The sequence below is a fragment of the Pomacea canaliculata genome, linkage group LG9 (assembly GCF_003073045.1).
Source record: "Pomacea canaliculata isolate SZHN2017 linkage group LG9, ASM307304v1, whole genome shotgun sequence".
NCBI classification, from domain to species: Eukaryota; Metazoa; Mollusca; class Gastropoda; order Architaenioglossa; family Ampullariidae; genus Pomacea; species Pomacea canaliculata.
Genome location: NC_037598.1, coordinates 15,672,074 through 15,684,144, shown reverse-complemented (window position 1 = coordinate 15,684,144; position 12,071 = coordinate 15,672,074). Strand labels below are relative to the sequence as shown.

The window sequence follows — 12,071 nt, the reverse complement described above, 5'->3', positions numbered from 1 at the left end:
TTTTTTCAGAAGCGTAAAAAGACACAGGAAATAATTGCAAAGTACTTCCTCATTTTTATTCCATGCCATTTAAAAATAATAATGGGAACAAACAGCATCACCGCCAAGAAAGATCGCACGCTCAGACCAATAATGATAGATGAAAGAAAACAGCTAGTGGACAGTGAATACATATAGGGACACTGCACAACATAGAGATGAGGTACAAGAGTAGAATGGAAAGGAATGAAGGTATGAAGGGATGTGATACTGTATCATGGGGTCGTTACATGACAGACATAATTGCCAGGGAGTTAGGGATAGTATTTCAGGGATAGTACTTAGTGACCAGATATGTTTTCAGATGTTTGACCATAGCCTTGGAGTCTGAGTGGCGACCCTGATGTGGAAGAGAGTTCCACTGGTGGACTTTCTGAAGCATATCAGTGAGGTTCTGAGGACAGCCAGCAAGAAGAGAGTTGCAGTAGTCTAGAACAAATGAGCACATGAGAATTTTGGTGGTTGAGATAGAGTATGGTGAATGGAGCTGATCTTCCAGAGCTCATAGTATGCAGATGTGAGAAACATGTTCATTAAGAGACATTATGTAACCTAAGTTACGCATCGAAGTAACAAAAGGAACATTGGCATTGCCTACCCAGAGACAGGCAGTGAAGGATAAACTCTGGCTCTCCTCTTTGAAAAAAAATAAAGCTGTCTTTTCGTCATTTAGTTTTAACTTGTTGTGGGTCATCCATTGTCTTTGTGTGCCTTAACAGCTGGGGAGTTGTTGGTAATGCAATATAAACAAGTTTCACAGACATAAACAGGATTCTTTGTCAGAAAGTCACTGAAAATTATAGTTCCGACATATCCAACAAATTGTACTTCCGTTTATGCTATACCAGATGAGCAAAACCAGTTAAAGCGTACACAGCGATTTATTAAACCCACGAACATCATACAATGACAATAATCAGAAGTCTGTAACATCAGATATTGGGCGTTCAAGAATAGCCAATTTTCATTTCTTTTCTTCAAGGCGTTTATAAGAACCAGTCTGTTCTACAAATATGCACATTTCATTACTCGACTACAACTCAATGTAGAAAGTCAAAAGCAAATTGCAATGTCAGTAAACTTAAATGACTAACAGACAACATTAAAACTCTCATGGTCCCACTTTTCTAAGCAATTGCTGTGGCCAGTATTTCTGACACACTAGGATCTGTAGATCGCACAGTCAGCTGCATTGTCACACCTGACGAGTCCAGCGCCAGCTTAGCTCTAACCAGTGCATCGTGGCCACCACGGAATATACCAGACAGGTATAAGGTATGAGAACTTTTGCCTTCTGGAACTTTGTCAGATCGCTCACATGGTTGAAGTCCCAAATACTGTGTGATGTTCTTAATAGCATCTGGTAAACGCAGAAAATTATAGTATCAAGAGGTGAATAGATCTCATTTCAAATTAAGCCATAGACACTGTGAGAATATCCTCACAACATTTTTAATTACTTGAACTGCCATTACAACTGTGCTTTACCTGGACCTTGATTCTGTCAATGAGAACCATGAAAATGCTTTTCTAAATTACAAATATGTGAATTATAAAAAGTACAAATCGTTAAATTATACCTAGAATTCTATGAAATATGAGAAATACAATAACATAAAAGAAGAATCCAGGTTTAGTCTGCAACACAAACCTTCCAAAGTGTTAACAGTAGCTAGGGCATAAGTGTCTTCCAGTTCGTTCTCTGGGCCCACTTCTTCCCATGATGCTGCGAAGTTAGCTTTCAACACTTTCTGCACATGATCTGCCACAGTGACCTCCACATCCTCTAGCTGAAACATTACCAGCAAAGTGAAATCACACTTCATGTACATTGCAGTAAGTACATGGATTTAGACATATTTACTTAATAACAAAAGCAAACAAATTAAGATAGTATGGCTGTGATATTTCATTTCATTAAAACAAAACTCACCACATATTCGTCTTCATAACCTTCATCATCCGGTTCTCCAGTTGTTGGGTCACAGTCTCGTACAACAAACTTGAGTGTGCAAGGAAATGTACCTGTCACTGTAAATTGCAATATTGAATATCATAGTGTTAGCATTCACTAAAGAGCGCATGCCAAGATGAACATTGCACTTCCAGCAATACCAAACATGACATTCTTGTGTAACAGTTTTTCCCAAGCTGTGTGGCTAAATAAACCAAGAGCGACTAACCAGATGTTGGTTCCTCAGGCAGGCGCATGAGAGTGTAGGTGGAGCCTGGCTTGTTGTAAGGAAGGCTAGCGCAGGCCACTTGCTTCACCACCTCAAAGCCTTCCCCAGCCTCCATGTCCACTGTCACCCGCTCCAACACTTGGTCATCCAGGGTGTTGGTACAGTCAAACTAGAATCACATGAACACAATTGTGTCACGAACTACTTGATTAAAGCAATTTTTAATCTAAACTAACAAAGACAACATACAATGGAGTAAAAGCTCACCTGGAAGACAATGTAGTTCCTGAACATATGTTTGATGCACTGAACATAGTACTCAGTCTCTGACTCGGTGATCTCCACAGGTGCGGAGGACTTGAATAAGTTGCCAAGATTGGCCAGTTCTGGTATGGCTGCCAGTTGCTCTGCCAAAAGGTAATCGTTCTAATTAATGATTCTATACTTTATGCATCATTAGGAAGTTTCTGTAGAGGTGTCAAGTTAGTCCCTATGCATGAAGGATCAGCAAACTATTTAGCAGGCTAAGAGCCTCATTCGTTCTCACTGACCAGAAAAATCACTTCAGCATCTAAGAACAGCCATGCACCACTAACTGCCCAATCAATTAAAAAAACTATGAATTTTTCAATCCTTACAGTGTCCGAACTGGGTGAGTTTTTCTGTGTTGAGTCAATGTATACACAGTGTGAAGTGACGCTATTAATCACATAGCATTTCAAAAACTAAAATTAACTTTCTGATGACAGTGAAAGCCTATACAACTAAGGAGAGACAGAAGAGCAGTAACAATCTTACCTTGATATAGGTCCTGTCGTGTTGCGGCTGCTTTGTCTGCTGAGACCTTACTAGGTGTTTCCCCAAGTCCTCCTGGTGCTTCACGCACTGTTTAAAACACACATAAAGCATTGCTCATCTCAACTGTGGATGCTTGCCAGATGGACTTTCTAGAGTACAAGGAATCTGTTGTGCTGGCATCCAAATTACTTTGAAATTAGAGCTCTAAAGTTAAACAGTGTGTCCCAGCAGTCCCTCACCTTTCTGTTCAACCAGAGGCTGGGTAGCCAAAGGCACTGACTTCATATCAAAAGGTGCTTCACTAGGTTCCAGTGTATACTGATGTAGAGCTCTCTCAAGTCCCACCACAGACACCTGCAGCCCTGTGGACACAAAGGTTTTTTTCGATTAATTCTCATACACATTAATGCAGATGTAAGAGGTGCTACATCAAGCTGCATATACATTTAAAGATTCCCTTTAAAGACAGCTACAAGCAAATGTAGCTGAATCAATCAATAGCATGTAGGTGAAAGGATACAAACCCTAGCATACAACATCAGACATCCTGTAGGTAAATACCTCGCACACATCTACATCTATGTTTGTACAGACTCCCTTGAGGAAGGTGTGAAGATGTTAAAGACAAGTGAAAGTGGGCACATGTGGATATCCATGCCTTCATCATACATACACACATGCACATCAATGGCCTAATATCCCTTTTAACTTGCCATTGAGTATGTACGCTGAACTAAGTGCCTTCTGCTGCTGCTTGAGGACATTAACATAGAATGTTGAACGATCACGAACCTCATCATCGGTGTCCATCTGGCACCTAAAACACACACAGAATACTATATACTTCACCACAATAAGAGGCTGAATGATTTTTTAAAGAAAATATTCAGGTATGTAAAGACTAGGTATCAAGAGCGGCACATGCTAAAAATAATGAAGCATTCAGAACTGACACCATGGAAGGTCATGAAAAGCTAGCCCATGTGAACAATAAATACCTTTACTTCATTACCAAATATTCCTTCTCAAAATCTCTTCCATGCAAAATCCAAACCTTTGAACATCGACAATTTCATCTGTGGTGTAAACAAAGGTCAAGATCTCATTATCTGCTATCTCACAATAGTTGGCTCGCTACTCTGGCAATGTCTAATGTATGCACCAAGCTCTTTCCATGGCCTTCAGAGGCATAGAAGTTAATTTAGGTCAACCTACGTGCCACACATGCTTTGTTGTCTTCCCCACCACCTGTTCCTCCAGGGAAAAAACCCAAAAAACAAGAGACTGTGTGCCTACTGACCTCTCCAGCAGCACAACGCAGCTATTGAGCAGCTCCTCACAGTGGGCACCAAATTTGGCAATGGCACTCACAGCAGCTGTCAACACAAAAACACATTCTGCTGTCATACACAGCTAACAGTGAACACTCTCAAACTGGACAGATGGCAGAGATTTTCCATCCGAGCAAGTAGCTCAACATAAGCATGAACATGCATGCACGCACACACGTGCAATGTACAAGCATACCACCCTCAACTTGGCACATCAACAAGTGTTCTTCTTTACCCTCCCCATCCTATAATCATGGCTGAACATAAATGATGCAATTACCAGCTCGAACAGCTGCATTCTCCAAGATGACCCTGTTGTAAATAAAGCGGATGTACTTGGAGGGGGTAGGGGTGCGAGGTCCTTCACGGCCCAGCAGGTGCAGGATCTTTGTGGCCAGAACAGTGTGTTCACAATCCTCAATAAACTCACACAAATGAGCCAGCCCTGGAACAGATACATAATTAGCATGTGACAAATGAATTGAAGCCACCTCAACTAACTGATCCAGTTACTTCACTCAATGTAACATGATAAACACCATTGTCAAACAGCTTCCAAAGAAAACCTTACTCTCCTTTACACAAAAGATGCCTTTCATCCCTTCCTCTCCATTCTTCTCAATACCAAATTTTCAACATTTAATTCTTCACTAACCTGCCTCTTTGGCTTCTGGGTTTTCTTCTATGGTGGCAATAATACAGTCCACAATCTCTTTTTTATACTCGAAACCTCCCTATTAAAAAAGTAATACAGATGTTTAGAATACAAACAGGACACCTTCTAAGAAATTACTGAGCCCTTTCAGTTTGATGTTTCAATTTACAGGTTCACTTCTTGTAATACCTTCATGCAAAACAGTGCAAAATAGACCATCTCTGCTGTTTCTGAAGTGCCCGAACTTCAGCTACTTCTTTTTTTTTTTTAGCTGATAATGAACACTGCTAATGGATAAAAAGGAGACCCATATCAACAATTTCTCTGTAAAAGCTTGCAGTTTGTCAATGTGATATAACATCTAACATGGTTTTTTATACAAAGAATGATATCCGCTTTTCTGTAAACTACTTACTTCGTCTCTCAGCATGGAGGCCAGGAATGTCATCAGCACATTGTGCTTTCTTGGGAACTTGGCACATAGGGCCCTGAGACAAACCATTGTGTAAATTTTTTGGGGGGAAAAAACTTCTCACAAGCTAAACATCCTTCCTTCTATCTCCACTCTCTCTCTGAAATCCAAGCGTGCACATCCACACACACAACCATGTATGCCACTATATACATGTGCATTTATTCTATCAACACACACACCAAGTCTAACAATCAGCTCTACCTTATAGCCTGGACAACGACGATCTTGAACTCATCAGAGATCTCTGACATAAAGGATGATATTTGCTTCATGAGGCGGTCAACAGAACTCTCGTTGCCCGTCTTAAGCAAAGTGGTAATGGCTAGGGTGGCAATGCTGCGGTTCACATCCGTGATCAGGTTCTCAAGGTCAAGGTTGCATGCAGTCACTGCAGCTGGGTGTTTCATGGCGACCTAAGATTTTCCAGTAGAAATTAGAGTATTACTAGAGTCTGCTAACTTATAGCACTTTTGTGTTCATGCCCAAAGTATTTAAGTATTGTGAAGACAAAGACTATTTCCTAAAACATGTCCTTCTTCACCTTTTTCAGATCATCCAGTTTACTATTTACATTTTTAACGTCTTCATACAGTGCTGTATAATTATATTTGGCCACAAAGAGGGCTGCACATGTGTGCATCATATTCAATGATGGTTACTCCAGACAATTAACACAAAGATGAAAAAATACTTACTATTTCAAAAGTTTACTTTATTAATACTTTTTCTTTTAAATATCTATCTGTGATATGGTATAAAAGTCTACTGTTCTTATCTTTTCATCTGATCAAGCATGAAGTGAATTAGGCAACCAATTCAATTAGCAAAGCCAATGAGTGTAAATATATCAAGGTCATCAGACACTTGCAAGTTACACCTAATCAGCAACATTTTAATCCCCTTATGCCCTACATCTCCTCCTTGACTGTATTGAGCTCACCTTATTCAAAGTTCGGACAGCAGCAAAGCGCAAAGTGGGTTTCGGTGAGCTGCAGAAAAGTTGGAGAACAGAAACTGCTGGGGCCAGGTCTTTGGCTGTAGTGTTTTTCAACTGCACGATGGCTTGTGCTGCTTCATATATGACCATCTCACTCTTGTGGCGCAAACAGCTTTCAATAAAGTCAAACATTGGGGTTCCAGACCTGGTCAATGGACAAATAAATGTGCTCATGGTTAGCCCTTGTAATTTTTAAACATTCTTGCTACTTTAAACTGGACTTCTCTGCATGGTAAAGACCAAGAATTATGTGTTTGACTGGAAAATTGTAACAAATCTTCTAAGTAAAAAATTGGTAGAGCGATTCCCATCATACCTTTTATAATTTAGTGGAAACTACATCCCATCCATGTTACATGTCCCATACAAGTATTTTTCCACTAAGTATGATACTTTATAAACCGAGATTTATCACAACAATCTGCCTACCCAGCATTTTCCTCTTCAATCAGCTTAGTGGCTATCCGGATCTGCCACACAAATAAATAAATCAGGACAAACAAATCTGTGAAAACTGTAACGAATTATGTCAAAATCTAAAGCAAATACCCTATGAGAACAAACTATAGCATAAAGAACAGATTCCTAACAAAGACGGCAGACAACACGTGTGCCAGAATCAGGAACTTTAAGTCCCAAAATGAGAACATACGATATATACTACTTAAAAGCAGTAAGTAAACAAGTAACTTTTTAAAACATATGATACTCACAAGAAGACAGTATGCATAAGGAGACTTGAGAGTATGTTTGGAGAACTTGCTAACCAGCTTAGTGACAGCCAACTTGTCACTGCGCCGAATGTGATACAGAAGTCCCAAAGCATGGTACTGCCAACAAAAATAGCTTCAGCCATCTCATCTGGGCCTTTAAATTTTCATGAACGAGATTCGCTTTTTGCTCTAAGTAAAACATGGCAACGGCAATGAATGAAAGGCGATAAAGATGCTTTTCCTTAAGGTTGAACCCAGTGGGAAGTGGAACTGTAAATAACAAGCACATCTGTCACAAATCTCTTAAATGAATTTTGCAACTGTTAGTAAGGTAAGAGAAAATACTGCTTACCTGCACCATGATGTTGTCACTGTTGACAGCCTCCTGAGCTTCATTCACCCACCGTTTCACAACTTCCTGACTATTTTTACTGAGGTGCTACACATAGACATATAGAAATACAAAAACAAATGAGAAAGCATAAGCATTCAATATGCATGATTCTGTAATAACAAACTGCCAATATGCCAATATAAAACACAGCAAAACCAGAAATTACACAGTTCATACATCTGACGATATAATTTAGAAGTCATTTGCTAAAAAAAAAATACTTTAAATAAAAGATCAGATTTATGAATTTTACAAGAAAGCAAAACCTTTGAAAACTAAGTATTATGATGTGCCTTACTACGATATCTTACAATGAACACTTACCAGGGAAGACACAAGCGCTGCGCTGGACACAGCTGGTACCTTGTCCACAATAGCCTGCTTCATGTGTCGCTCAATGCTCTGCAGCATGCTGGTCTGAGGTTAAACAATAAGAACCCTGATCAGTTCATGACCAAAACCTGCAGTCTCCTTTGCAAAATATTTCCTCTATATCCATCTCTACTTCTTTAACCATATAACAATCTGAATATCACAGGCCTCTCACCACCAACCATGTTAGTTTACTTTTGAATCAATCTGGCTAGCATATTCATGTATAATAAAAGCTGCTTCTTGAGTAATGCATTGGTCATATTTCGTTAGACAAAGTCAGATGAAGTCAATTCTGTTAATGGACCAAATCATCTGGAGAATATTAAGATGCCATCCTGGATTCTTTGTGGGGATGGAGAGTACTGGATTTGTATGGACAGGTGGATTTATGCACCAATGATACTATTTTAAAATGAAATGATCTGTTTAAGAGAAAATTCTTACATCTGTAATGGAGCACAAAGCCCGAATAGCTGGCCCTCGAAACTGTTCTTCTTTGCCAGTCATGTCTTTCATAAGACTGCACACACATAAAGACAGTAATCCACATGAAGTGCTTGATAGGCATGGTTAACACCAATAAGACAGACAGTAGGCAAATGTACACACATACATCCTCAATCTCTTCTTCCATTAATAAATAAAACAATTAAACAAAACATGTAAAAAGTGAAAAGCAACTTTTGAATTAAAAGATGTATAAAAGACTATACAAAATAACCTATTTGCCAGAAAATTAGTACAAGCCAATTACCTGCTTGTAACAATTATGACATCCTGGGCGATTTTAGACATTTCCTTGATGCCAAGGTAGACCAAGCGGCGAAGAATTGGCTGCAAAATATGTATGAACATAAATTTTCAAGATACTTAAAAAATACATTGAGAACATTGCTTACACATGCTAAATGCAACCTGATCTCCGAATGCTGCATATACAAGCCGTACACAATATGCTGTAATCATTTTGCATAAGCATGATGTGTGCAACCTGGCCAAAAAACTTATAGCTTTCCCTGAACATTTCTGAATAGAGTTCCATTCCTTAGTGGGCAAAAATGGTAACAGTTAGTAGATAACTTTGTGTCTATGTGTTATGTTTTGCACAGGTAAGTCAGCGAGAAAGAAGAATTAGAAATGATTTTAGTTCCAAACAAAGTAAGCAAGCTGTGAAGCGAAAGACATCAGTAATTCAGCTCTATCTGATCGATCAGATCTCTCTGATTTATGCCGACAACTGTCAGGGAGACTTCTCACTAAAAAGAAAAAAGTAGCTTGCCATCCACTTCTACTGCTTATAAATTATATTATTTAGGTTTTTTTGTGCTCTAGACATTTTTAAATAAATGTTTGAAAAATTAAGAATAACTGATGTGAAATCACTATCATTATAATTATATTTAAGAAATATAGGCAGCAACTAGATTTGATTATGAGTACAAATGCATGCATAGAAAATAGTCTTTTCAGTCTCCAAGCATATGCAATCAGACATATCAAAACAGTAGCACATTTTTTTAATCTTAAAAAAAAACCTCACATCTTTTGACTGAAATAGTTTAGTCATGGCAAAAAAAGCTTCTGTAGCCTCAAGTGAGCCAATTGCTTCGCCCTGAAAAAAGCACATAAACACAAGCTGTAGATCTAATAAATGCAGGTCTTGGTGGATAATTTCAATCTGGCATGATAATACAGAGATGTTTTTTAGTGTCAGGGCTTCTGCTTACGCAAAAAATTGCGTACAGTACGCATTAAAACCCCTTCAATTTTTCAATGGGGTCCCTACCTTAAAAATCTGAAGAAGGGGTTCCCTGTTTTTTAGTGTATATGAAAAGCAATGTATAAGTACTTGAATGGCTTCAATTTAATTACATTTAAATTTGAATATCATGCGATATAGGATTAGGGTATATATAACATGAGTGCTCAACATATGGCCTGCGGCTCATATCCTGCCTGCTCATCAGATACAACATAATTTCATTTTTAATGTCATGATTCTTGCAAAACCACCATGTTCTGCCCGTAATATTTTATATCATGTCCAGTTTAGCCCTCAGGCGAGAAAAGGTTGGGAACCACTGGTTTATAATCATTACACTACATAACACAATAATACACATATTAAATAATCAGACCTTCAACAATTTACACTGTATTCAAATTTTAATGAATGCAGTTGCAGATCAGTATCTTTCACATATCCACATCCATTGACAAAAAGAATGAAATCATGACAAAACACAAGCAGAACAACACCTGTCTTTTAATTGCTATGTAAAACAACTGGAATTTAGTTACTTTAAAATGCATAATCCACTGACTGTGTGGATAATTTATAACACTCCAAATCAAACTGGCATTTAAATCAAGCACCAACATGACAACTCAAAAAAGGATTTCTGTCATGAATTTTACTTCTTCTGATAAAATATGCAAATCAATTCTTCTCACCTGGTTGATAACATAGAGCAGCTTGGTCAGTATCTGTCCACATTTTCTTGGGTTGATTGGAGTATCATTGAAAGTTCTAGCCTGCAAAGGACAGAAAGATGGTGATCAATTTCAACTCACAGAACCATCAAAGTCCATTTCTATAATTTGGATAAGTCAGCTCAAAGTTTACAAAACACTTTATTTCAAAGAAAATTGTGCAAAAAATTTAATGTTTCAGTTTTTAAAAATTGGTATAGAATATTTGCATGGATGGACAACTCACCTCTTGCAAGACAGTACTTTTCTCAAGATTATTGAATGGGTTTCCTCCTCCTGAAAAAGGATATAGTGATTGTCTTTGATGTTAAAGGTCCAACTGTTAATGTTTATGCAAAAATATCATGATATATGATCCTTGTGTTTAGCTGCAGATCAATAGTGATTTTTGCTTATATTTTCAGAGCCCACATAACTGCTAGAGAGAGATGGACAGGTGCCTATTATGAAACTGAGAATGGGCAACTTTAGACTCACAAGGGCAGGCATACATACTCATACAGACATCTAACGCACACATAATAACTACTATCTGTTCATCACCTGCAGGCAAACAACATTACAAATTGTCATCTATTTAAAATATATATATCATTTAAAAAACACTTTTCGCCAGATGTGGAAAATCTTATGTGATTTGTATTTCTCAGAAAACAAGCCTTCTGATGATGCAGAACTCATCTATCTTGGTAAAAGATTTGAGAACTACTAGTCTATGCTGAGGGCGTTCTTTTGATATGAAATATTTCATGAAAAATGTTAGTACTTAAGTTTAACGTCCAATCGATATATAAAATGGGGTATTATATAAAAATTATAAAAACAGACAATGGCATTTTGACAACACAACAAATAGTTCGACAATGCGACAGACCCCTACATAGGCCTAGCATAGGGTCAGAGCCCGGCCTTCCTTATTTTTTGACTAGTTAGGCGATGGTATGACAGGGTGACTGCAGCATCAGTCGGAAAAAAAGCACATATAAAATCAGTTTAACAACACGCTCAGACATTAAACGACATCAATATTACCATCCTCTTCCTCCTTTTTATCTCGTTTCAGCATCATCATCTTCATCAGGTTTCCGTATATCTAAGCAGCAGAAGTGCGAATTCCTCCACGTCAATGAACGGTAACTACGCATGCGTGCGTACAACTCTTCACTTCCTGTCGTCAGAGTTTTTTCCCCTTCAAACAGTGGTTGGCATGTGTTTTCGCTCTTACGGTATCATCTTCCACTATTTTCCGAACCGGAGACAATATCTCTTCTATATATATTTGAGCTTAACATTTACAGGGTGAGATGATATAACCACGAATTCACGTGAATCACAAAGCTTAAGAAATGTATCTATGGCTAAACACAAAATATATAATCAGTTAACATCAATACTGATATTTCTTACCTGCTCTTTGCAAAATTGCGATACGAGGGCGATGATGAATTTCCCAGGTGCTCAGTAACGACTTGGAGTATTTCATCTCGACGTCTTCTGTATAGACTAATTTTCTGGAGACATACGATGCAGCCTTCGAAATAATTTCCATAGATTGTCTTAGCTCTGTTTCATGAACTCTGAAAAATCTTTTTTTTTTTAATCTGGTATACGTCTTTGT

General features: G+C 38.1%; 1 protein-coding gene across 1 annotated transcript; it reads right to left on the bottom strand.

Moving 5' to 3' along the window:
• Positions 1 to 901: 901 nt before the first annotated feature.
• Positions 902 to 11,627, bottom strand: LOC112571489 (coatomer subunit gamma-2-like). The gene is made up of 24 exons (XM_025250496.1): positions 11,486 to 11,627; positions 10,680 to 10,729; positions 10,415 to 10,495; positions 9,501 to 9,572; positions 8,715 to 8,794; positions 8,405 to 8,480; positions 7,910 to 8,002; positions 7,544 to 7,630; positions 7,192 to 7,308; positions 6,908 to 6,948; positions 6,422 to 6,623; positions 5,683 to 5,894; positions 5,422 to 5,494; positions 5,007 to 5,085; positions 4,632 to 4,796; positions 4,321 to 4,396; positions 3,734 to 3,837; positions 3,260 to 3,382; positions 3,021 to 3,107; positions 2,490 to 2,629; positions 2,223 to 2,391; positions 1,973 to 2,070; positions 1,691 to 1,829; positions 902 to 1,399 (listed from the first exon to the last, which is right to left on the bottom strand). Exons 1-24 carry the CDS (start codon positions 11,529 to 11,531, stop codon positions 1,167 to 1,169), a joined length of 2,643 nt encoding a protein of 880 aa, XP_025106281.1. The 5' UTR covers positions 11,532 to 11,627; the 3' UTR covers positions 902 to 1,166.
• Positions 11,628 to 12,071: the final 444 nt, after the last annotated feature.